At 53.2% G+C, this 23,388-nt stretch overlaps 2 protein-coding genes across 35 annotated transcripts in view; one reads left to right on the forward strand and one right to left on the reverse strand.

The window, feature by feature from the left end:
* Nucleotides 1–23,388, forward strand: part of PHLDB1 (pleckstrin homology like domain family B member 1) — a 123,189-nt gene that overhangs the window by 94,398 nt on the left and 5,403 nt on the right. For 13 of the 26 annotated variants that reach the window (XM_073320557.1, XM_073320556.1, XM_073320555.1 and 10 more), the window contains 14 exons: nucleotides 240–350; nucleotides 1,025–1,114; nucleotides 2,400–2,522; nucleotides 4,355–4,495; nucleotides 6,255–6,434; nucleotides 8,223–8,378; nucleotides 10,241–10,357; nucleotides 10,663–10,765; nucleotides 14,377–14,671; nucleotides 16,580–16,670; nucleotides 16,903–17,049; nucleotides 17,385–17,655; nucleotides 17,945–18,030; nucleotides 19,061–19,090. In XM_073320557.1, coding sequence (XP_073176658.1) covers nucleotides 240–350; nucleotides 1,025–1,114; nucleotides 2,400–2,522; nucleotides 4,355–4,495; nucleotides 6,255–6,434; nucleotides 8,223–8,378; nucleotides 10,241–10,357; nucleotides 10,663–10,765; nucleotides 14,377–14,671; nucleotides 16,580–16,670; nucleotides 16,903–17,049; nucleotides 17,385–17,655; nucleotides 17,945–18,030; nucleotides 19,061–19,090 — 1,941 coding nt within the window. Of the gene's footprint in view, nucleotides 1–239; nucleotides 351–1,024; nucleotides 1,115–2,399; nucleotides 2,523–4,354; nucleotides 4,496–6,254; nucleotides 6,435–8,222; nucleotides 8,379–10,240; nucleotides 10,358–10,662; nucleotides 10,766–14,376; nucleotides 14,672–16,579; nucleotides 16,671–16,902; nucleotides 17,050–17,384; nucleotides 17,656–17,944; nucleotides 18,031–19,060; nucleotides 19,091–23,388 lie in introns of those variants that run through there. The other 13 variants (XM_073320559.1, XM_073320565.1, XM_073320566.1 and 10 more) reach the window with 10 other exon arrangements.
* Nucleotides 5,443–23,388, reverse strand: part of TREH (trehalase) — a 53,740-nt gene continuing 35,794 nt past the window's right edge. For 6 of the 9 annotated variants that reach the window (XM_073320584.1, XM_073320588.1, XM_073320585.1 and 3 more), the window contains 2 exons: nucleotides 13,823–13,967; nucleotides 5,443–12,214 (listed from right to left, as the gene is read on the reverse strand). In XM_073320584.1, coding sequence (XP_073176685.1) covers nucleotides 12,063–12,214; nucleotides 13,823–13,967 — 297 coding nt within the window. In that variant the 3' untranslated portion in view covers nucleotides 5,443–12,062. The remainder of the gene's footprint in view (nucleotides 12,215–13,822; nucleotides 13,968–23,388) is intronic. The other 3 variants (XR_012155893.1, XM_073320589.1, XM_073320587.1) reach the window with 3 other exon arrangements.

The following is a 23,388-nucleotide window of genomic DNA, read 5'->3' on the forward strand; positions in this document are numbered from 1 at the left end:
GCCCTCGGCCCTGTGGTGTCCCTGAGCTCACAACAGCCCTTTGGCTCCCAAGCACCATCCCCTCCTACAGTTCTCTCTCTGCCCCAAGCCAGCCGTATGCCTGTTCTGGGAGTGGATGGAAGGGCTCCAAATACCTGCCCAGACTGGTAAGGCTTCTTCCTCCCTCCCAGCCAGCTACTTCTTCCCAAGCTGTCCTGCAGGGCCTGGTGCCAGCTCACCCTTGCCTTATTTTCTTTAAGGAGCGGGTGGCTGCATTGGAAAGCCAGGCCAATCACATCCGGCTCCAGGCTGCCCAGGAGTCTGAGCGCCTTGCCAAGGAGAAGAATATCGTGCTCCAGCTGCTGCAGAAGGTAACATCCTGGAATCATGCTGGATGGAGATGGGGAAGGGGTTCACTGGGGTAGTGTGTGCCAGGCCAGGCACGCTTAGTAATACAGAGTGCACTGCCTTGGGGGACTGGACCCTGTCTCTGCACTGCTATGTCCTTCAAGTCCAAATGAGTCCATGTAGCATATGTGCTCTGCTCTCCAGCAATGGGGTCATGTTACACATTGCCTGTTGGAAATAGAGAGGGCAACTGTACAGGCTGCGCTGTCCTGGCTCGGCTTGTCATGTCTCTCCCACCTTGATGGAGATAGACCTGGTACTGAGCCCAGACTTTTCAGCTGGCCTATATCCAAACACTGCTCCCCCTGTCCTGGGGAGAGGTTCCAGTTGGGAGCCCAGCTGTACACCCTGACTCAGGCTCACCTAGTGATAGGAAAAGGGCTGAGAACCCCTTTGCCTGAGGCTGGGCTAATACCACTCGTGTGACTGTCACTAGCTGCCTCTGCTTGTGGCTGGGAGAAGAACGGATCTGAGCAGGAACCTCAATGACATGGTCTCTGTCAATGTGGGTGCTGGCAGGAAGGGCCCAAGACGTTTCTGTGGCTGCCCTGGTGTTGGCCTCACTTTGGGATGCTTTTCAGGACAGTCACTAACTCTCTTGCTCTCCCCCTTTTTCTCCTTGTTGCTGTGCGCTCAGGAGAAAGAGAAGCTTGTCTCCCTGGAGAGACGGTACCATCTTGTTACCGGCGGCAGGAGCTTCCCCAAAACATCATCTGCACTCAGAGAGGTAACTAGGGGGAAGAGGGATGATTAGTCACTAGAACTGCCCTCCCTCCACAGTGCCATGCTTTCCTGGGACTCCGGCTACCTTGATGGCTGGGCCCCTGCCTCTGGACCCCAAGAGGTGTAAACAGTGCTCAGATTTGTGTGATTTTTGGCACAAATGCCTGAAAGTCCCAGTGCCCTGACAATGAAAATGCCTCTCAGCTGGAGAGGGCTCTCTCTCTCTCTCATTGCAGCGGGGATCCTGTATCCCTTTGACAAACCCTCCTGGGGGCAGAGCCACCAACACCATGGAACCAGAGTTTAACTTCCACACATGGGTTTGCCGTTAGCTGGGTGTCCTAGTCATGCCATGCAGCATGGAGCTTAGAGACAGGTTCTTACCTGGTTGGCCCCAAACACTGACAGGGAAAGGAACCTGATCCAACCTTGGGAGCAGAGCATCATTCCCTGGGTATGTGTTGCTTTGGACACCTGAAAGGGGGGTGGCCTTGGCTAACCCACCCCAGCCCCCAGACCAGTCCATGCTGTTAGGGTCTGACTAGCATCCTGTAGCCCAAGAGTGCATGGCATGTGTGAGGATGGGGGTTCTAATGGAAATCTTGCATGGCTGCGGGAGCATTTCTCAGTACGTCCCATTGCTCAGTGGGGACTGCAAGCACCAGCTGCATCAGCTAGGGCTGGAATCCTTGTTCCCTGTGCCAGGAGAAGAGCATGGCACTGGCTCTGTGCAGATCATACATACCAAGGTGTTCAGCATGGGAGGAGGGGATTAGCCCGTTACCCCCTCCCCCACCAGCGTTATTAAGTACCTTTATTCTGGGGAGGGGCAAAGTGAGCTAGTGGCCAGCTGGCCCTTCCACAGGCTCCGCCATATTGGGTGCGTGATTGGAATTGGCAGCCAGGTGGGCATAAGATGTGAGTGTGTTGATGTGGAGACTAGGAGCATCTCCAGGGAGGGTTGGCTCTACACTGGAGGGCACAGACCCTTTTCTTCCCTCCTGTGGTTAGAACTCCCAAGGGCAGAGCTGTGACAATCCAGCCATGGGATATGTGATGCCTGGTGCCTTCAGTCCTGTTACTGAGATGGTCTGCAAGGTGAAATCTTCCCTAAGGCTGTGCCATGAAGCTGCAGTGCTGTCAGCCGGGACTGGCTGGCTGGAGGCTCCATTAGGCGATGTCCCTGCTTTATGCCTGAGGCTGTTCAGTTGGGAAGGGATTCCTCTGTGCTGTTTTGATCTCCCTGTTTCTGTGCCTGCTTTGCCCTTCTGACCTTTACCCTCCAACAGGAAACACTTCATATCTCAGAGCCTTGTGACCTGTTAGAGGAAACTAAGCCCCAGAAACCCCTGCCAGGGGCAAGTGCTTCCTTAGGTCCTTTCTCCGCCCACTCTTACACCAAGATGCAAGAGGTAACGGGACTAACTGCATGTGTTCGCTTGCTTCTGCTCCTCTGCCCAGAGTGGGGCCAGACTGCTATGTGCAGCCGTCTTATCAGGGTCTTGTAAATAATTCAGTCGACAGGCAGGCCAGCAGCTCTTAAATGGGCTTGTGTTACCATCAATGACTTAGGCCCTCTCAGATAGGCATTGAAAAGGCTCACTAACAGGGCACCATCAGATTAACAATCACATATTTCTCACGCACCTTTGAAACACCTGGGATTAACACTCCTCACACTTGATGCTCTTTGAACTTCATTCAGCTGCACAGCTCTCGTTTCTAGCCAGTTTAGCTTCCTGGTTCACTTGCATTGGCACCATATTGCAGTGTGGCTTAAATCCCAACAAAATGCCTTGAATGTGTTTTTCCCTCCCATTTCACAGACTGCAAGCTTAAAGCTCCCCAACAACATCCCTTTAATTTCTTCTGTTTGCCTGTTTGTTTTCTATTTTTTTTAAATAGCATCAAAATCTTTGATTTAGAAATAGTGAGAGAGCTGAGAACCAGTTCCAAACCAACTGGCAGGAGAGGCTGGGATTCTTAATTGCACGTTGCTGCCAGTGTCTAAACAGTTTGGGGCTTTAACAAACATTTCTATTAATGATGCTTGGCAACAGATGCCAGATGCTGTGATGTCTGGCTGGCGACAGCAGGGGGCACTATGGATGGGTCTCGGGGTCTGCCCTGACCCACCTACCCCCTTTGCTGTGTTACTTGGTAAAGGGGGAGCTTGTTCCAATACCACATGCCAATTCCTATCCATCAATTGCTCTTAATTTAGTTGCTTTCCTTGGGCCAGTATCCAACGTGCTGTGTTTCCTATTGCTGCTATCTCCCCTTGGTGCTGGAATGGAGCATGTTGGGCTCTTCTGATGGTGGGATTGCACTGGATGTTTTGTGTGGTGTGTGCAGTAAAGCTCCATTAGAGGCTGAGTACTGCAGCAGCATGCGGTCCCTTCTCCCACCCGCCTACCACATGTTCTGAAGCAGGCCAGCTGAATCCATTTCCATCTATCGATCCCTCTGGATCAGACCCTAATTCAGATGCCAAAGGAGGTCCAGATTCCCTGTCTCAAACTGTCTCAGGTGTGTATATTGCAACCAGGTGGCAGTAAATGCAGCCAAGCTGCGGTTGGCCCAGTCCTCCAAGTTCCAGGAGAGAGAGAACAGGAGGGCTGGAGACCAACGGGTGACACTAGGAATCCTCAAGCTCTAGGCCAGTGGAAATAGAACAGCAGCCTAAAGGTGAATGGCTGTGTGTGCCATGGTGATGTCCTATTCCATGGACAGCCAGACCACCTAAGATAAAGCCAATTACACAGTCGTGTAACCTTCAGAGACTACAAGTCCCAGCATGCTCTGTCCCCGTCCAAGTGGCACACCTGGGATGACAAGTCCTGCCCTGCAGTGCTCCTCCTTCAGGATGAAAGATTTCAGAGTAACAGCCGTGTTAGTCTGTATTCGCAAAAAGAAAAGGAGGACTTGTGGCACCTTAGAGACTAACCAATTTATTTCAGCATAAGCAACATCCGATGAAGTGAGCTGTAGCTCAAATAAATTGGTTAGTCTCTAAGGTGCCACAAGTACTCCTTTTCTTCAGGATGAAGTGTTCCATGCTAGGACTTGTAGTCCCCACAGGCTGCACCTCTCTATGGAAGAGGAAGTCGGTATGTAAAAGAGATCAGCCAGCTGCACTATGGAGCCCAGGCAGCACTGTGGAGCTTTACTGCTGTGTTGTGGTCTGTGCCATGGGACCGGTGCATGAGTCTAATTCTCCTCCTTCTTCATCGTGGATTTCTAGGAATACATGAGGCTGTCTGACGTTTTCAGATTCTACTGCAATGTGTACGGCCCTGGCCAGGACACTAAAGCTTCTGCTGCTGCCCCTGCTGCTGCTGCTCCACTCTCTTGCTTGCCTGCTGTACCTCCTGCAACCAATGAGGTACCTGCTCCTGAGCACGCTGAGTTTTGCTTACAGTGTTTCTGGCTGGGTAGTAAAATCTGTACTCTAGTAGCTGACATCGAGAGCAAGGTTGCCTTATTGCTCAAGATGGGTCAGGCTGGTGCAAGGGATGGGGCCACCTTACCATCACCGGTTCCCTCAATGCGCCTTCCTGGAGCAGGTTGGTTTTGGCTTGGTGCAGCCCCCTGGCCTGCAGCTGATCAGGCAGTGAATTCATGCTGACTGGTGAGAGAGGCTGAAATGGTCATTTCTCGTGACTAGGGATCTCTCTCCCTTGTGCTGTAAAATAGAGAGCTTTAGACTCGTAGACAGCACTGGTGGGCTAAGTTCCTTCTAAGCTGAGTGGCTGCACAGCAGGCTATCAAGGGCGATGCAGGTAGGGAGAGGTGCCTCTTCCCCAGCCCCAGTCTCGGAGCTGCTGGGGAGAGGCGCCTCTCCCCTCATCCTGGGCTGCTGCGCTGAGAGAGGGCTGGGGAGAGTCCTCTCTCACCGCCACAGCCCTGAGACAGCCTGCACCCCAAACCTCGCATTCCTGGCCCCACCCCAGAGCCTGCAGCCTCAGCTAGAGCCCTCTTCCCCTGCACCCCAAACCCCTCTGCCCCAACCCTGAGCCCCCTCCAGCACCCCAAGCCCCTCATCCCCGGCCCAGAGCCCGTACCCCCAGCCAGAGCCCTCACCCCCACACACCCCAGCCCTCTGGCCCCGAGTCCCCTCCTGCACCCCAAACGCCTTATCCCCGACCCCACCCCAGAGCCTGCACCCCCAGCGAGAGCCCTCACCCCCCCCACACACACAACAACCTTCTGGCCTGGAGCCCCCTCCCGCATCCCAATCCCCTCAGCCCCACCCAAGAGCCCGCACCCCCAGCCAGAGCCCGCACCCCTCTGCATCCCAACCCTCTGCCCCAGGGCTGAGCCCCCTCCCTCCAAACCTGCTCAGCCCCTCACCACACCTCACCTCCATATTGGTGCACATAACAAAGTTAATTCCGCACATGGATGTAAAAAATTAGAGGGAACATTGCTGGGGGTGGGGTGAATGAGTTAATTCTTTAGTCCTCTGAAGTTGGCTACCTGGGCAAGGTCCCTCCCTGTTCTCAGTGGAATTCCCTTAAAGAGAATTTGGCTGCTGGGGTCTGCAAGTGAGATATGTGGGATCAGCTTTAGGTTGAATTAGAACTTTGTTACAAAACTGCCATTCAGCTTGGCATAGACAGTCTCAGCTGAAAGGCTGCAGTAGCTTTGGGGCTGCAGGTCAGGATTGAGGGGCATCGGCATAGCTGTGTGGGGGGAGCCCGACACTGAGGTAACTAAGGATGGAGGTGACTTGGCAGAGCAGCATGGAGAACCTGACAGGCTACCAGCCTGGCCTCTCTCTGGCTCAAGTGGGTGCTTATCAGTCCCAGGAGCAATAATAGTTCCCACAAAAATTAAAAAGTAAAGTGAATTCCCCTGCAGAGCTTATGCAGATGCCACTTCTGATGTGCTGCAAGACCTTCGGGCAAGTGGGTGACAGCTGGGCTCAATGCAAATAGCAGCTGTTCCTGGTGCTGCTTTGTGGAGCTGAGCCAAAAACCTTTGCAGCTTGTCAGGAAGTTAAACTCTCCTGTTGTAATGATCTCCCCTGGGATGGGCTTTCAGGCTGCTGAGGTCCTTGCCTTTTCACCTCTCTGCCTGTCTGGCTCTCATTGATGTGGTCCTGTTTCCGCTTTTCACTCTGCTGCTTCTCTCTGCCCCAGTACGTGACTGTTGACCAGCTCTCAGGGATTCTGGGCAATGTCAGAGCTGACCTAGGGCTAGCCCCTCCTGCTTCCCCATGGGGCCATCCCACTTCAGGTTTCGCCCCTCAAGCTGCTTCGTCTGCAGGCTGCCTTCCTTCTCCTGTGCCACCTCTCTCCTCTTCCTTCATCTCTGCTGAGGTTTGTGTCCATTGCATTTTCCTCTTGCCACCCTTTGCACTTTCCAGGGGAACACTAGTGGCTAGCTGGAGGGAGGGCTTGTAAAACCTCAGAGGTCCCAAGCTGGGCATCAGCACCCCCACACCATGTGCTTGGGATGGGTCCCAGAGAGAGGCTACCAGGCAATAGGGATCCCTTCTGGCCTGGGATGCAGTCTGAATCCTAGCAGGTAGGCATGCCCAGCACAGACACCACTAGCATCATCAGCACGTTAGCTTGCCTTGGCGACTTTGGCAACACTGAATCATCAATGGAGGCTGATTCCTTGCAGTGCAGAACACCCACATGGGGCAGAGGAAGAGCTGGTCCTGCTGCATGATCCCTCCACAGTGCCACACCAGCTCCTCTTGCCAGCTCTAAAGCCTCCAGACTGATTTAATGTTGAGCTCTCATTTGGCTGTGATGAGGGAGCAGCATGGCTCACCCCTGGGGCAAGGTGCCCTGTGTGGGTGTGTCTGGCCACAGAAGGGAAGGCAGATGTGGGGCTCTGGGGCCTATGACCCACAAGCAAGTAGGGAATTTTGTTTGCTCTGGATCCAGATGTGCAGCTGCTCTAGGGGCTGAATCCTTTTGCCAGGGACTCTTGTACTGCTCGGTCCGCTGAACTGTCTGAATGAGCGCCCTTTGCTGGGCACTGCCATGCAGCCTTGAGGGGAGCTTGTTTCCCAAGAAAGGGGTGTCCACCTGGCCCTGGGAGGGTCCATCTTTGGAGTCTGCGGTGGGACCTGTGTTCCAGAATTCAGAGCTGAATTTCCGCAGAGCCCTGGAGTTCAGGGCTGTCTGCGCTAGGGGCCAAGCATCCCGCACTGCCATGTCAGCCCACAGGGTGAGGGAGATGGGCTGGGATCCCCAGGTTCCCTCTCTCACTGCAAAGCAGAGTTGTGTGCTGCTCCCCTGCCCAGTGCCCTCATGACAACACTCAGCTGGAGGAGGAGCTAGGACTGGCAGCAAAGGGGAGCAGACCCAGTAAGTGGTAAGAGTTCATGGCCTAGGACTGAGTTTATGCCAGGGATGTCTGACATCTTCCTGTGTGTGCAGGGTCCCTTGTGAGCCTTGCGGCATACCATAGGTGGAGGGGGAAGGAATGACACCCTTTTGAGCCCCAAGCCATGGGCATCTACTCAGAACAATCTGTCCCAACACTCCTGGGTTCAAAAGGGGTTTGAGAACACAGAGTCTCCGTCCCAGCCAGCCCGACCTCGACCCTGCTGCACTGTTGTCCCGCTTTGCTGCAGCTCCAGGGTGAAGCAGGAGTAGCTGTCTGCACAGCTCCCATTGCAAGTGTTAGTGCCTATGTCCCCCCTCCCTGCCTGTGTCCTCTGCTGCCTTTCATTTATCTCAGCCCCTCTGTGAGGACTCACAATGCTCCTACAGGGCTTCCGTGCCACATCCAGTTGGTTTTGCTCTAAGCCATGCAGACTGCGGTTGAGTGTCTGTGGCTTTCCAGTGCTCGCGGGAGCGCCTGCTGCTCTGGCTCCTTGATGATGGCGTTGTGGGTGGAAGATCCTGGACCTGTTGTCAGCACAATGCTGGGATTTGGCTGCAGATGAAGGGTCCCATGTTTTAATTCCCAGGAAGAAAGGGATGGCGCCAGTTTGGGCCCCTGGTGGGCTGCAGGGAGCACTGGGTTCTGTTTCCCTCTCCCCACATCCAGGTCCCTGGTGTGAGCATGCAGGGATGGTGCAGGGTTTCTCTTACTGTTTCATCCTCCATCTCTCCCCTCCTGTCTCTCACACCCTCTCTCTTTAGATGGAGAAGCAGCTTCAGGGGGGCCCAGTGCAGCTTTCTGCCCTGGATTTAGAGAAGTGGTACATGGCTGGCTTCGAGGCCTCCTCCCCTGCCTCTCCTCACTCTTCCCCTCCTCCTCTTCCTGCTAAAGCTCACTCTTCTCGAAAGCTGTTCCAGGTAATTGCCCCACCCACTCCCCATCTCCAGGCCCTGCAGGGGTGGACAGTTTTGGCCTTTTGGGTGCTCACAGGCTGCAGGGTTGGGATCACAGAGATGCCTAGGGAGGGGGCTCTTGGCAGCAAGGCCAGCTGCAGCTGGACTCAGCTAGTTAGATTAGTGAGACTGGTCACCCAATGAGGGAGTTTCCGAGCTAGGGATGTTCTGAGTCCCTTCCCAAAGCCAGCTGGGATGGAGGGAAGACAGAGGTAGTGTGACCCAGATTGCCAGTTAGTGTCAATTGACTCCGCTCCCATGAATCAATGGAGCCAATTTGCTCCCTCAGTAGATTTGACCCAGAATTTGGTTGTTGCTTTGATTTCCCACTGCCTGGCTGGGTCCGTTACTCTCACAATGTTGCAACTGGCGATTTGGGGGGGGAATTATTCGCTCAGGGAAGTATTTATTATAATTTATGCCATGTCATGCCAGCACACGGTGCTCAACAGACACATTAAAGACTGTGTATAACTAAGACTTGCCCTGTCTTGTGTAATTTAGGGTTCGTCTCCACAGAACACAGAATCAAAGTAATGAAATGATTTGTAGTTCACTTTTAGTTACTCCACTGCAAGTCTGTGAGCCCCAGTGCCAAGTGAGAATGAATTAAATAGATTATTTATCAGTGTAAGACCTGTTGCAATAGCTGCTCATGCAGATTTTCCGTTGGGGAGCTGATGGTTCAGGTTACAGCCCCTTTCGTTAATTGGGTTCCAGACCAGCCCTTGATCTCAGCTGAGGAACAATAACCTGTTGAATGACATTAATGAGTGTAGAGAGGAGAGAAGTACCCGCAGTAAAAGGCCCCCTCAGTATACCACAAGTCCCAGGCACCAAACCCCAGGAAGTAAGAGCTAACCCTCTCATGTCCAAGTCCGCTGCATGCAGCAGCAAGCTTCTTTAGTGCCTGGGGCTCTTCAGAGGAACCAGAGCAGCAGCAGTGGGAAGGTCTGAGCCCTCAATCTGTACCAGTGCATGTGCCATTCCACCTTCGTGGAGGTTGTACTGAAGTTTGTAGAGGTGACTCAGCACAACCTTATGGGCTCTATGCTTACTCTCCAGCTCACAGGATGAGTCCAGCTCACAGGAGCTCAGCTGCTGAGTCCAAAAGTTGCTTTTTCTCCAGGTTGGGACCCATCTCCTCACCAGGGGTAAAGGCTCTGCTATTGGAATAGAGTGTAAGGCAACCTAGAGGCCAGTTTGCTCTCACTGTCTAAGCCCTTGAAAGCAAGTGTGAGTCACAGACACTGCATCTGGAATGAAACACAATCTCACTGTAACAAGGTCTCTTCTCAATTTAACAATGGGAGTTGGTTTTCAGAAGGGCAGGTGTTTGCTCAGAGAGGGCACGTTCCTGGGCATTTTGTACCCTGTGGAGCAGCTGGCCAGCATGGGGCACATTCAGACAAGATGGAGCAAAGCTATGGGGAATATCCTGTAGGGAAGGAGCCTGTGCTGAAGGACTGGGGCTGAAGGAGGGACGTAACTGAGATTAGCATTACCTCTGCTGCTGTTAACAAGCTGGGCTCTCAGGCAGCTGCTGTCTGCGCATGTGTCTTATATGTTGAAAAGATGCAGATCCTTCAGGTAGATCCAGGTTGCCATCGTATCAGAATCCCAGTTTATTCTCCTGTTGCTACCTAGGCTCCTTTCCCCTCTCTCTGCCTCTTTTGGGGTTGGAGTGGTTCAAATGCCATGAATCTCTGTTACGGGTGCTGATGGCTCTGATAACCATCAACTCTCCCTAAGCCTCAGCCAGTCCACAGGGTCCTGTGCTGTGGCCTTCATCTGCCCTTCTTAGTCATGTCTGGGTTTGTGTCCAGGTCTATCGTGCTAAGATGGACAGCGACCCTGGCAGCAGCCTCCCACGCACAAAGAGCGGGTCTGCATCATCCTCACAGCTCAGTGTGGCCACGCTGGGACGCAGCTCCTCCCCAAAGGTATGTGCTGAGGGGGGCTGCAGTACCAGCATTGTCACTCACTTCCCAAAGGAGGGGCTTGTTCCAATCCATTGACCTTGGGGTGCCTGGGCTCTGGGGCTCTTGGTCTGCAGGAAGATAGTTGGGGGGCACAGCCTGGAACCCTGACTTGATGCCCTTTCACAGCAGTACAGCAGGTAGATCTATTAATATCTCCATCAGCCAGACTGTGTATAACTAAGGCCCTTTACTGCAGTTTGAGCCCATGAGCCAGGGACTTGGCATCCCACGGGGGCTTCCTCATCCTTGTTTTTTCACATCCCTAGGGTCCCCTGCACCCACAGAATGGCACAGGTAGCCTGCCACGGAACCTGGCAGCCACACTACAGGACATCGAGACCAAACGCCAGCTGGCCCTGCAGCAGAAGGGTAAGTGCCTGCTCCAAGGGCATCCCACAGCGGGGTGGGATTCAGTCTGCCCAGGGAGCGATAAAGGAGATGCTCCAAAATGCGCTGAGTGGTTTCTCTGGGAGCTGGGGTTGCTCTGCCCCTCCCAGGATGTTACTGCCCTTGCTTGTGCCATGTGTCCTGCACAAATATCTCTGCTCATTATGTGTTACTGCTGGCTGTGGTTCATTAGACATCCCGCCTGGGGAACTCCCAGTGCCTTTCTCATGCAGTGGTAGGAGGAGAAACACCCACTTCCTAAGCTGGCGGCAAACAGTCTCTTTGCCTGGAGCTTTTACTACTCTGCCCTCCTGAATGATGCAGGCCCAGACCATGCTCTAGTCTGGCTGTGCGTCACAAACACATGAGGCTCTGGTGATGCTCACAATTGAGAGACAGGGAAGAAGGGTTACCACCGATCTGCCTGTGGAGGGAGGGTTGGCTTGAAGAGAAATTATCTCTTTGTGAGAATGGTCCTGGGTCTCTTGCTCCCTGGGCTGGAGTTACCAGAAACTCAGCAAGTACCCAGCCCAGGTTGGGGAAATCCAAATCCACTGGGGAAAGATGCCCAAGCCTCTGCAACTTGGGCTGAGCTGAGCCTATGGTTTCTCCTCATGTACTGCACCTGCCTCCCAGGTGCTGGGGGATCGGTAACTGTTTGTGTTAGGAGGGGGGCCTGAGAATACCTGGGGGCCACAATTGAAACAGAACAACCATCTAGGTTGCTATAAGCCCCTCTCACTCCAAGGGGTGTGTCAGGCTGCTGCCTATGCCACTGGCTTTGGAGTCTGGAGCAGTAGCTGGGCCTGTCTTCCGAAGGGTGAAGGGCTGAGATGACCCAACTGGGATTTGAATCCATTACCCGGGAGTCAGGGTGTCTTAGCTGATGCTTGGCCCCTGAGGCCATCCACTGGAGCCATAAACATGCCCACCATGAGGTGGTCTCTTCTAATGGGGGAGAGGAAATGAAGGAGTAAGGATCCTTTTGACAGTCTTTTGACTTTAATATGACTGGTCAAGTCAGCTGGAGTAGACCACGAGGATCATGGGAAGGGGAGAGGTCAGGACTCTCGCAGGTGGGTGGGGGGATGTCATCACTGAGTTGTCACATGCTGCTTTGCTGCACGTGAGCAGCATTGGCCTGTCTGGGCCCAAGCGCTCAGCTCAGCTGGCAATTCCCAGGCTCTCTCCATGCTTGGCCCTGGTCATGCTCCAGTGTGGCTGTTGCTAGCAGTTGCTGTGACCCATGTGTGCAAGGCTGTCTTGCCGGAGAGCCCAGCTAGGCCTTTAGCAGTTTGGCAGGATTCTCGGAGGAAGAACTCCCAGCAGTGATAGACCCAGCAGTGCTCCCAACAGATTTCATCTTGCGACTCGGTTGCAATCCCTCTGACCCTTGTGAGATCTGTTCTTTGGCAAGACAATAGCATGGTCCTGCAACACAATGAAATGTGGCAGGTCCCATCTGCCCACAGTAACCATGCTGGGCTGCAGCATGGCTGATCGAACACTGTAGATGAGACTAAAACCTTAGCTAACCCTGCACAAGGGCACCCTTCCCAGCAGCAGCCGCAGGGAGAAGGCAATGCCCAGAGGAAGAGGAAGAAGCCAGGAGCCTACCAGGTTTGGTTTGGCTCTGACACAGACATTATGGCTCTCTCATGGTCTCTTGCTTTTCCCCTCACTCCCAGCTCCACACAGTGCATCTCCAGCTGTTACACTCCCAAGAGAGCCATTGCAGCCAGGCGATGTCTCAGTTAGAGAGTAGGAAAGGCTAGGACTCCTAGATCAGCCCTAGGACTTGGAAAGGCTAGGACTCCTAGGCAGCAGCATGGCTGTGTGGTTCAAGAAGACACCTGATGCCATCTGCCAAGGGTGGGGAGGAGGTACAGACCCAAGGCCAAGGTGTCAGTGTGTCTGTGAGTCCGTCTGCTTGCAGTGCTGGACAAACTGGCCAGATGCTTCCGGGGCATCTTCCCCTAAGAGCATCTCCAGCTTGCACTTGGGAACCAGCTTGTTTTCCCCTGGCATTAGGGGCTGGTGCTGACTGACGCAGATGGCTTGTTCCTGACCAGCTCAGGTTTTCCCTGGATCAGAGAGCACAGCCTGGAGGGAAGCCCTGAGCATTTTTCTCCCCCATAGGCCATGTCAGCCAACACCTTTCCTACTTTGGTCAAATGAGCTCTGCAGGACCCTGCCTGCCCCCTCTTCCTGCACAGCAGCATCTCCAGTGACAGCAGCTCAGTTTGCGCCTTTCGGTGCCTGTGCCTGCCAAGCAAAGTGCCGAAAGCTGGAGCTCCTTCAGGAACCTGCTGCCTAGTCCTTCTGCCTCTCTGCATCCCCCCTCTCCCTGCTACACCCCCCAGAGCCCCACTGAGCACGCAAACCTAGTATCAGGCTGCCTAGTCTATGAATGCTTTGCCCAGCCCTGCCAGAATGAAGCATGCGCCCTCCCCTTGCTGTCTGCTCTGAGTGTCTGAGGGGATGGGCTGGAGGCCAGGGGAAAATAGAGACCCAGCTGGAATGGTCCATGCAAGCTGGGAACCTTGAAGGTTGGATCTGGTTATGTGCATTTTTGGCAGGAGGGAGGAGTGGGGGTAACTGATCTAAATGGGTCTGGAAAAGGTGAGGAGCCCCTTATGGAGCCACATTGGGAGCTTCCAGTGCATCCACCCAGTGATCCAAGAACACAGCATGACAGTGGGGTGTGCCGTCAGTGGCCAGTATCATCCAGGCAGTTTGGGTCAGACCTGCCTGATTCCTGTCTCACTGCCAGCTCCCAGATGGGAATTAGAGCTGGGTAAAGTCGCCATGCGGCAGGGCTGCTGCAGCTGCACAGTAGTGGCAGTGGCTCCAACTCCTCAGGGTGAGTGACTTTTCAGGGAAGCCCTGGTTTCTTGGCTGCTGCATGGCAGCAATGTGCATCCTGCCCAGAGACCAGGCTTATCCCTGGCTCCTCACATGCACAGCAGGGAATTCCCTTTGCCTTCAGACTCAGTCACAGCTGTGGTTCGAATCCACATTTATCTCTATTCCACTTACTCTGCATTCCCACAGTGCTGGATAGGGGCTGCCACAGGAGCTGTAAAGAGGTTTGGCCATGGGTGATGGAGTTCTCTGAAGACTTAGTGTGCTGCTTTCCCTTTGGCTGAACAGGCAGACGTGAGGAGACAGGGCCATGTTTGTCCTGGGAAATGGATGGGCATGCACAGTGTTTAGCAGGGTGGGTATTCTCGCACTTGCATGGATATCATAGGAAAGTCTCTGCTCACCGTCATTAATGCTCTGATAGGTGTAGACGTATTTATGGACACTTAGACAGCCACATACTTGTAAGTCCAATCACGCACTATGTGGACTTAGTCCATGACAGCTGGATGCACTGGGCAATTCAGACTCATGCCTTCCTGGCCAGAGATGGCACAGTAGTAGAAGCTCTGTGTGAGCCATGAGCCCCAGGCAGTCATGGCGCTGGGCACAGAGTGCAGGCTGCTTGAAGGCTGCCTGCCAGTGCCCAGGCCGTAGCTACAGTAGCCAGTCAGGCCCCCTCCTTACCCCTGGTGATCTGCCCTCTGTTCTTCTTCCCTGGGGTACAGGGCAGCAGGTGATTGAGGAGCAGAAGCGGCGCCTGGCGGAGCTGAAGCAGAAAGCAGCTGCTGAGGCGCAGTCCCAGTGGGAAGCCCTGCACGGGCAGCCTCACTACCCCCCTTCTTCCTACCCTCCGCTCATGCATCACTCCATTCTCCATCATCATCCTTCCCATGGCATCGGGCACCGGGCCGAGGACATGGACCACGCCTATGACACACTCAGCCTGGAGAGCTCAGACAGCATGGAAACCAGTATCTCCACTGGTGGCAACTCAGCCTGCTCGCCTGATAACATGTCCAGGTAATCAGGGCGCCTGCTCCAAGCCTCCATGGGCAGGGTAATACCTGCCCTCTGGGCAGCCTGCGGAGGGGAGGGGTGCACACGGGCTGGTCCCTGTCCTGACAACAGGTGATGTGGAGAGAATCCGACCCGTTCAGGAGAGCACATTCCAGATGCCTGGCCTGGCCTAAGGGAGCAGCCAGCTGGTTTGGGACAGAAAGCCTTTCACCAGAGGACCGCCAGGTTGGTAATGAGCAAAGCATGTCCACTGGTCTCTGTATGAGGTGAACTGGGAGGGGCTCAGTGAACCTAAGGTGCCTGAGGTCTCTGATGGGCGTTTACTCCGGGCAGCATCTGCCACAGCTCACATGGCCGTGGCAACACTATTTTTAGCAAACTTGCTAGATGAGAGTTAGCACAGGTGCATCTACATGAGCTGAGAATCACCCTGCCCCCACAGCTGAGGGCAGGAGCCTGGTCATTCAGGGCAGGGGGAGAGGGACCTGGTCACTAGCAGGAGGGAGGGCTAGTTAATAAGTGCAGGGGCCTACAGAGTTTCACTGGGTTGACAGATGAGACATTTGTGAGCATTTCTGACAACTTCATTGCAGCCACCTTCCATCATCCATCCCACACACCCCAGCCCCGCTCCCCTTCTCTGAGACTCCCCAAACTCCTCAGCACTCGTCTCAGAATCCTTGGGCAATAACAGCCCCCACCCCCAGCTGATTGTGGGAGGGTTGGATGAATCTGGTGAAGCTTGAGGCTGGCTCCCCTTGCTCTGCCCAACATGAGAGCCTGACTGTCAGGCTCTAAGCGCAGGGTGTTGGGAAGTTACTGGGCTGGGCTGTGCACAGCAGCCATGCAAGTTGGGGATTTACTGGCTTGTGTATGCTCTTTGGGAAGGAATTCAGAGCTCAGGCGTGTCAGTAAAATCATGAATTCTGTCTGTCTGGAGGTCCATCCTGGCTCTGTCTGCGCTGCAGCAGGGTGTTGGCAGAAAAAAAAGCCCATAAAACTTGTTCATGTTAATTCTGTTGGTGTCTGTGGTGATTGGTGGTGTGAGGCAATCCTGTGGCAGATGCAGTGTTAGAGGCAGCTCTAGATGTATGAGAGGCATTGGGCTGGGGCAGAGCAGGCTGTGTGGCCCCATTTGATTCTCCAGGTTACCCTCTACAATGACAGGTTTCAGAGTAACAGCCGTGTTAGTCTGTATTCGCAAAAAGAAAAGGAGTACTTGTAGCACCTTAAATTGGTTAGTCTCTAAGGTGCCACAAGTACTCCTTTTCTTTTTGCCTCTACAATGAATCCCTGACTGCAAACAGATCCCAATAAAACCCATGGTTGGCATCATGGCTTGGACCTACAGTGTTCTGCATCCCAGATCCAGGTCCCTCCCCTCAAGCGAAGGGAGAATTTCCCTTAGCTGTTCCAGGGCCTTTATATTCTAGCCCTTTGGGACAGGAGTTGTCTTCCTTCAGGCAGCACCACAATACACTCATACAGATTTCCCTGGATCTCAAGTGAACGATCCATGTGTGGGTGTCTCCCTGAGGGGGACACATGCTCCCAAAATGTGTTTGTGGACCCCTGCTGGGCTGAGACAGAGAGGGGGGTGCAGTGTCCCAAGTGCAGAGGGACTCATCATACCTCCTCCACAGAGTAGATGCCACTGCCAGTTAATCCCTAAGAGCCCTTTCTGTGAAAAACCATTCCCTCACCGAGGTCTGGCTCACTAGTCTTGACCCTGAACTCTCAGGAATCCCATGCTCGCCCACCCCTGGACACTAGTTAGGCAGCAGGGCCAAGCAAACTCCCAGTTCCCTAACTGCTATCCTTTCCGGACACACTCTCCACCTGTGTGGAGCAGCCAGGCTCCTGGCCCAAGCGGGGATTGCAGGCTGTGATGGTATCAGCTTTGTCTTGCAGTGCCAGTGGGGTGGAGGCAGTGAAGATTGAGGAGATGGAGAAGATGCTGAAAGAGGCCCATGCAGAGAAATCTCGCCTGATGGAGTCACGGGTGAGTTGGGTCTGTATGCCAATGCTAGGGAGCTACACTCAGGAGCATTCTCACCCTCTGTTTATGGGGACGAGGAAACTTGCATGGAGAGGGGATCCAGTCTCCAGGGTTGCCAGCCATCCACTGTCACACCCACAAGTCCTGCGTCATTGAGTAGAGCCTGTGGTAGCTAATGCCAGGCATGGGGTAGGCAGGGCAGAGAGGGGATCTTGCCATGTCCTTTACTTGGCAGGAGCGTGAGATGGAGCTGCGGCGACAGGCCCTGGAGGACGAGTGCAGGCGACGGGAGCAGCTGGAGCGGAGGCTGCAGGATGAGACGGCTCATCGGCAGAAGCTGATAGAGAAGGAGGTCAAGATGCGAGAGAAGCACTTCTCCCAGGTGAGGGGAGGGATGTGGAGCAGAGAGGAGGGCAGAGCAGGGGATCAGGGGGCAGTCCTTTTCCATCTGCCTCTGGTGTTAAGGAGGCTGCATAGTGCCATTTCAGCCATAGACCTAGCATCCATGCATGCATGGAAGGTGCCACCTGGCATGCAGTTCTCTTGGTCTGATGTTGGAGCATCTGGGGCTGAAGGGTAGGGAAAGGGTCAGGGTCTCTTGTCCCCTTTTGAAACTTAGCCAGCACAGGCCCCATGGCACTCTTAGCATCCAAGATACTGCCACCAGTTGTGTCACCCTCCTAAGTGCTCAACTCTCCCACTTCCTTTACTCTCAAGGGCGGCGACTGCCATTGGGGTGGCACTGACGAGGCTGCGTTGCTTCTCCAGGCACGGCCATTGACCAGGTATCTCCCCATCCGCAAGGAGGATTTCGACTTGAAGACACATATTGAGTCCTCAGGCCACAATGTGGACACCTGCTGTCATGTCATCCTGACCGAGAAGATGTGCAAGGGGTACCTGGTCAAGATGGGTGGCAAGATCAAGTCCTGGAAGAAGCGTTGGTTCGTCTTCGACCGTATGAAACGCACAGTCTCCTACTATGTTGGTAAGAGCACCCCACTGTTGCCCTACTTTCCCCCAGTCTCTGTACAAATACCCCACCCAACTGCCACCAAAGGTGTATTTAACCCTCAGGAGGACTCATCATATCCATGTCACTGATGGTGTCTCAGGGATGTCTCTCCTGCTGTGGCTGCCAGAATCCCTGGCTCTAGCTAACCCATGTGGAGTCTGGCTCAGTTCCAGCTGGGAGCCAGCCTCCATGCTCTTGTCTTGCTGCCTCCTTCTCTGTGAAGCCTGGTGCTGACAGTGCCTTGCCTTTCTCTCTCATGCAGATAAACATGAGACGAAGCTCAAGGGAGTGATCTATTTCCAAGCCATAGAGGAGGTTTATTATGACCATCTCCGCAGTGCTGCTAAGGTGAGGCCTGGGCCCTGCCCTGGGTGTGGGCTGGGGAAGGGGAAGGGCTGGCTGGTTAATGCTGTTCCTGGGAGGATAGGGGGGGTCCTCAAGTGCAATGGTGCAAGCACAGCCTTACAGCACCGGGCTGCAAGAAGCAACATTCTGGGGAAGCAGGGCTTCATGAAGAAGCCCATTTGCATCACTATGCCCACCCCAGTGACAAGTTGCAGCACTGTGATGTGTCATGGGCCCCTGGGAGCCACAGATGTCCCACAAACTCCAGAATTGCCCCATTGTAGCCAGCAGGGCCCAGGCCCTTGGCACCAGAAAGTGTGCCATTCTGGGCCAATAGGACAATGCAGGGCCTGTGCTACAGAGCCTCTCTCCCACCCCAAGGGATGGGTGGGATTAGTTACTGCCAAGGCTTCCTGGAGTCCAAATCAGGTTGTGGCCAGTGGCCCAGATGCCAGAAATGGCCTTAGTGCTGCCCATTGTCCAGGTCACTGCTGTGCTCTCCACCCAGGGGTGGGTGACTGTGACTCTGCCAGAGGTTCAATTGGCATGGGGGTGGATGTGGCTGGGAAGGGAAGGGGTGTTATCTCCAGGCACCTGGAGGGCGACACTGGGGCAGCTTGCCCAGCACTGTGCGCTGAATCCTGTAGTACAGCCTGAGCCACCTCCCTCATATCTGCAGGGGGAACTCCAGCAAGCACTCACTCACTGTCTGTCTGCTGGGAGATACAAATCCAGCATGTCGGGGGGGCAGACAGTATGATGCCAGCACTTGGGCCACTAGCATGTCCCTGGACGTCACAGTCTTGGCCCTACAGGAATGAGTGGGAGACAGGCCGAACTACCTCTGGGACCTCATTTCCTGCAGCTTTCCCCAGAGCAATACTACTGACTGGAGACCTCTGCATGCATAGGCCTGTGCTCACAAATCATACTGCATGGACAGCTGGACAAGCGTAACAGTATCTGAACCCAGGGCAGGCTGAGCTCTTTGTCTATTTCTCTCTCTTTTTTCCCCCTCCTCCTTCCTATTCAGAAAGGACTTTTCAACCTCAGCCTAGCAAATGTATGTATCCCGCCCTCTGGGCTCTGCTGTGCCAAGCACTAACCCTGCTTTCACAACGGGTTCCCATTAACCCTTTGCTGCCAGGAGTGCTCTAACCTGCTTTGTGTTGGTACTAACAGCAGAACTCTCAGGCTGCCAGTCCTGGGACCAGGGGACCCTGGGGTTCAGGTGCAGCCAGAACCAGCCTTGTTCCTTCAGAAAGCGGGGTGCGCTCAGCCACCTGTCTCTCTAACCTAACCACACCAGCCCCCCTTCCCTCATTCCTATCCCAAAACCCCTCTTCCTGGGGGATGGGTGCCTTGAGGCAATAAAGTAGCTGAAGTTGCAAGTGCCCTTGGAGTCCCTGGGGAGTGATGATGCAGGCTTTGCAGGGGTGAAGGCCCTTTCCATTCCTGGAACCTTGCAGCAGCTAGCAATGCTCCATCAGCACTGAACAAGCTGCAAGGCCCCAGCGCATGAGGTGCCTGGTCCCCTCTTGCCATAAACATAGCTGAGCTCTGGGGCCCCCAGTCACTGGACGAGCAAGGGCCAAACTCAGTGTATTTTTAACATGTGACTTTTACCCGAGGGGAGAAATTTCTCAGTTTAAAACCAAGGTTTTGAATGCTGCTAGTGGCACAGTGATGAAGCAGGGCTGCACTGCTCTCTCTGTGCAGCCAGGAGACAGCAGGTGTTCAACCCAAACATTACAGTTTTGCTGGCTGGCTTTAAAATTAATAACAAGTGTGGAAAAATAGCTACCAGTGTACACCTCTGAATCCCAGCAGCCTTCATATGGCACCAAAGGAGAAATTTCAGCTGGAATCTGCTACGGGGAAATGCGGAAAACGGATCTAAAGTATCTGGGAGCACGTCGCGGAGGGGCAGTAGCACGAGCCAGCACGATTTTATCTGAAGATAATGCAGCCTGCTGCTGGAACCAGCATGTGACCCCTTGAAGGTCAAGAAGCTGCCACCGCTGTTGGGCTGAAGGGAGAGCAGTGTGACTCCAGGAGCAGGCATGACTAGGCCCTGAGCTGCCTGCCAGTGGAATTGATTGAAAAGTCTTGTTGGCCTTTGACAGAGCTGGAGAGTCCCATATGCTGCAGAAGGGGAACGTCTCTTTACTTGCACTGTAATTCCATGCTGGCATCATGGGGGGGAACCCTTTCCAGCACTATCTTCCCTGAGGCTGCCTATAGCTGCAGTGGGAGTGTCTGGCTGATGTTGACAGCTTTCTGAATGAAATGAGAGTGACTTTTCAGACCCCTGGTGTAGTGGAGCAGGGTTCAGATACTCAAGCCTGGGGTCACAGAAGAATCACATCCAAGCCTGAGGGACAACCATCATGTATCAGGCCCTTGCATCGCTGTGAAACACTCAGACTTTGAAATCCCACAGGACTGGCTCCAGGTCTTCATTCTTCTGAGTTCCATGCAGGTCACTCTATGGGAGTGTGTGTCTTGGATGAGATCTTGAAGCCCAAGAACCATTCCATTCTGCCTGGACCTACATCTGCAAACATCATGCCTACGGTTTCTGCCTTCTTATCTCTGCCTCATTGCAGAGAACAAGGGGAATCAGGGCAGGGATGAGCCCAGAAGACAGCAAAGCCATGTCTGAGGAGAGCATGGTGGCAAGGAACTGCTATGGCAACAACCCAGAGGAATATGGACGTCCCTGCTTCTCCCTGTGGAGCCTGAACAGCATTTCCCCAGCTGGAGAAGACAGGACTAGGGAGGTGGCAATAAGAACTGGCTGGTGGAAGGAGGCGGGGCTCTTACCTGGAGCCCAAGGAAGGAAGTCAAATGGAGGGAGACAAGAGTTTGAACCCAGAGTTCACTACAGCCTGCCTAGGCTCAGGGCTTACCAGAATGGGCTGTGCTTCAGGTCTCTGTATGGCCTTCAGGGCTGCCTAGGTGGAGTTCCAGCTGACTAATTAAGCCAACAGTTTGGACAACGCTGTGGGAGTGTCAGTGCAAATGCTTGGCGAGGTACCACGAGGTACATTCATCCCTGAGGAGCCTATGAGTCTCTGGCAAGGCTCTGCCTTGGGTGGGCTCACTGAACAGAGCTCACGTGGTGAGGCAGGAGTGCTGCAGGCCCACAGGTCCAGCCTAAGGAGGTGGTGAAACTGTGTGGCTTACCCTAGCAGGAGAGTGAGCCTGGCACACTGAAGGGGTTCCTCCTAGAGTCCATTCTAAAGGTGAGGCCATAGCACTGATCCTATGGATCTGTGACCCCTTTATCCAGCGGTTACCATGCTCATCTGTGATGTGGGGCACCCTGCTTCAATATCCCCCTCTGCCTGGTTAGTTGAAGGGATGTGAAGAGGGATCTTGACTGCCCAGATGAGTGCTCTAAGCTATGGGCCACAGAAATGGGGGGACCTCCCTCATGCTTGCCTCTTGAAGCTGTTCTGCTTGGCTTAACTATTCTTTGGGCCAGCCTATGGGAAAGACTGGTGATTAACCTCTGTGCCTGGTGTGGGAATTGCTGGTTCAAGTCCTCCCCCACTCCCTGTGGAGAAGCAGTTTGGAGAGAGCTCTCCAGTAGCCCAGATATGGGCCCTGGTCTTTGGTGTATGTAGTGCTCATGGGCTTCCTCATTCCTGCCTCTTGAAGTTGTTCCACTTGATTTGACTATTCTTCTGGCCAGGCCAAAAGCCAGAGTTACTCTATAGTCCAGTAGTTACGGTACAAGCTTGGGTCTTGGAGAGCCTGGTTCAAATGTTTAGCAGGAGTTTGTACAGGGATTTCCTGCTTCCTCGGTGATTGCCCTTTAGGGTGGAACATCCATGTCTGAACCCCCACCCTTTCTCAGGAAGCCATTCCTACTTTGGGACAGGAAGGGGATTTGGACAGGGCTTGCCCATCTCTGACTCTCCCTGGGAGGTGGGAGCTCCCTGTTCACACCCCTCAGCAGCGAAGGGGAGTGACCTGGGTCTGCCACAGCCTGGGTGTGTATCCTAGCTGCTGGGGACAAGAGTGATTTGAGTCTTTTGTATGGCCACAATTACTCATTAAACCAGCTAAGAGCTGCTCTGTATAGTCCAGTCAATTTACAAGGCCCTGCACCTCAGGCACCACATCCCCTCCACTGAGGCAGAGGGGAAATTTGAACCAGAGTCACTCACATCCCAGAGAAGTGCTCTAACCCCCATACCATCAAGAACTGTGGAGGTAGACTTTGGCCCAGTTATTATGTAAAGTGGACCAGTGTCAATAGAAAAGACTGAGGGAACCCTATGTCAGAATGTCCAGCATTTAGGCCCTTCACTTGAGAGATAAGGGAGCCTGCTTCAAATCCCATCTCAACCAGCAGAAAAGGGATTTGAACCAGCAATTCACCACCCTGTTGGGGGAAGAATCCAACCACTGGATTACAGCAGGATTCAACGTAGGTTCTAGCCAAATTACTATTGAGTAGGGCTGTCCTACTCAATTCAAAAAAATTAATTGTGATTAATTGCACTTATAACAAATTGAAATTTATTAAATATTTTTGGATGTTTTTCCTACATTTTCAGTATTGATTTCAATTACAAAACAATACAAAGTGCACAGGGCTCACTTTATATTATTATTATAGATTACAAATATATGTACTGTAAAAATGATTTTAAAAAGTATTTTTCAATTCACCTCATACAAGTACTGAAGTGCAATCTCTTTATTGTGAAAGTGTAATTTACAAATGCAGGTTTTTTTGTTTTGTTACATAACTGCACTCAAAACCAAAACAGTGTAAAACTTTAGAGCCTACAAGCCCACTCAGTCCTACTTCTTATTCTGCCAAATCGGGAAGACAAACAAGTTTGTTTACATTGACGGGAGATAATGCTGCCTGCTTTTTATTTACAGTGTCACCAGAAAGTGAGTACAGGTGTTCGCATGGCACTTTTGTAGCCGGCATTGCAAGGTATTTACATGCCAGATATGCTAAACATTTGTATGTCCCTTCAAGCTTCAGCCACCATTCCAGAGGACATGCTTACATGCTGTTGATGCTCGTTAAAAAAATAATGCGTCAATTAAATTTGTCACTGAACTCCTTGAGGGGAGAATTGTATCTCTCCTGCTCTGTTTTACCCGCATTCTGCATATATTTCATGTTATAGCAGTCTCGGATGATGACCCAGCACATGTTCATTTTAAGAACACTTTCACAGCAGATTTGACAAAACACAAAGAAGATACAGATGTGAGATTTCTAAAAAAAGCTACAGCACTCGACCCAAGATTTAAAAATCTGAAGTACCATCCAAAATCTGAGAGGGACAAGGTGTGGAGCATGCTTTAGAAGTCATAAAAGAGCAA

Source organism: Lepidochelys kempii, chromosome 22, assembly GCF_965140265.1.
Source record: "Lepidochelys kempii isolate rLepKem1 chromosome 22, rLepKem1.hap2, whole genome shotgun sequence".
Taxonomy (NCBI): domain Eukaryota; kingdom Metazoa; phylum Chordata; order Testudines; family Cheloniidae; genus Lepidochelys; species Lepidochelys kempii.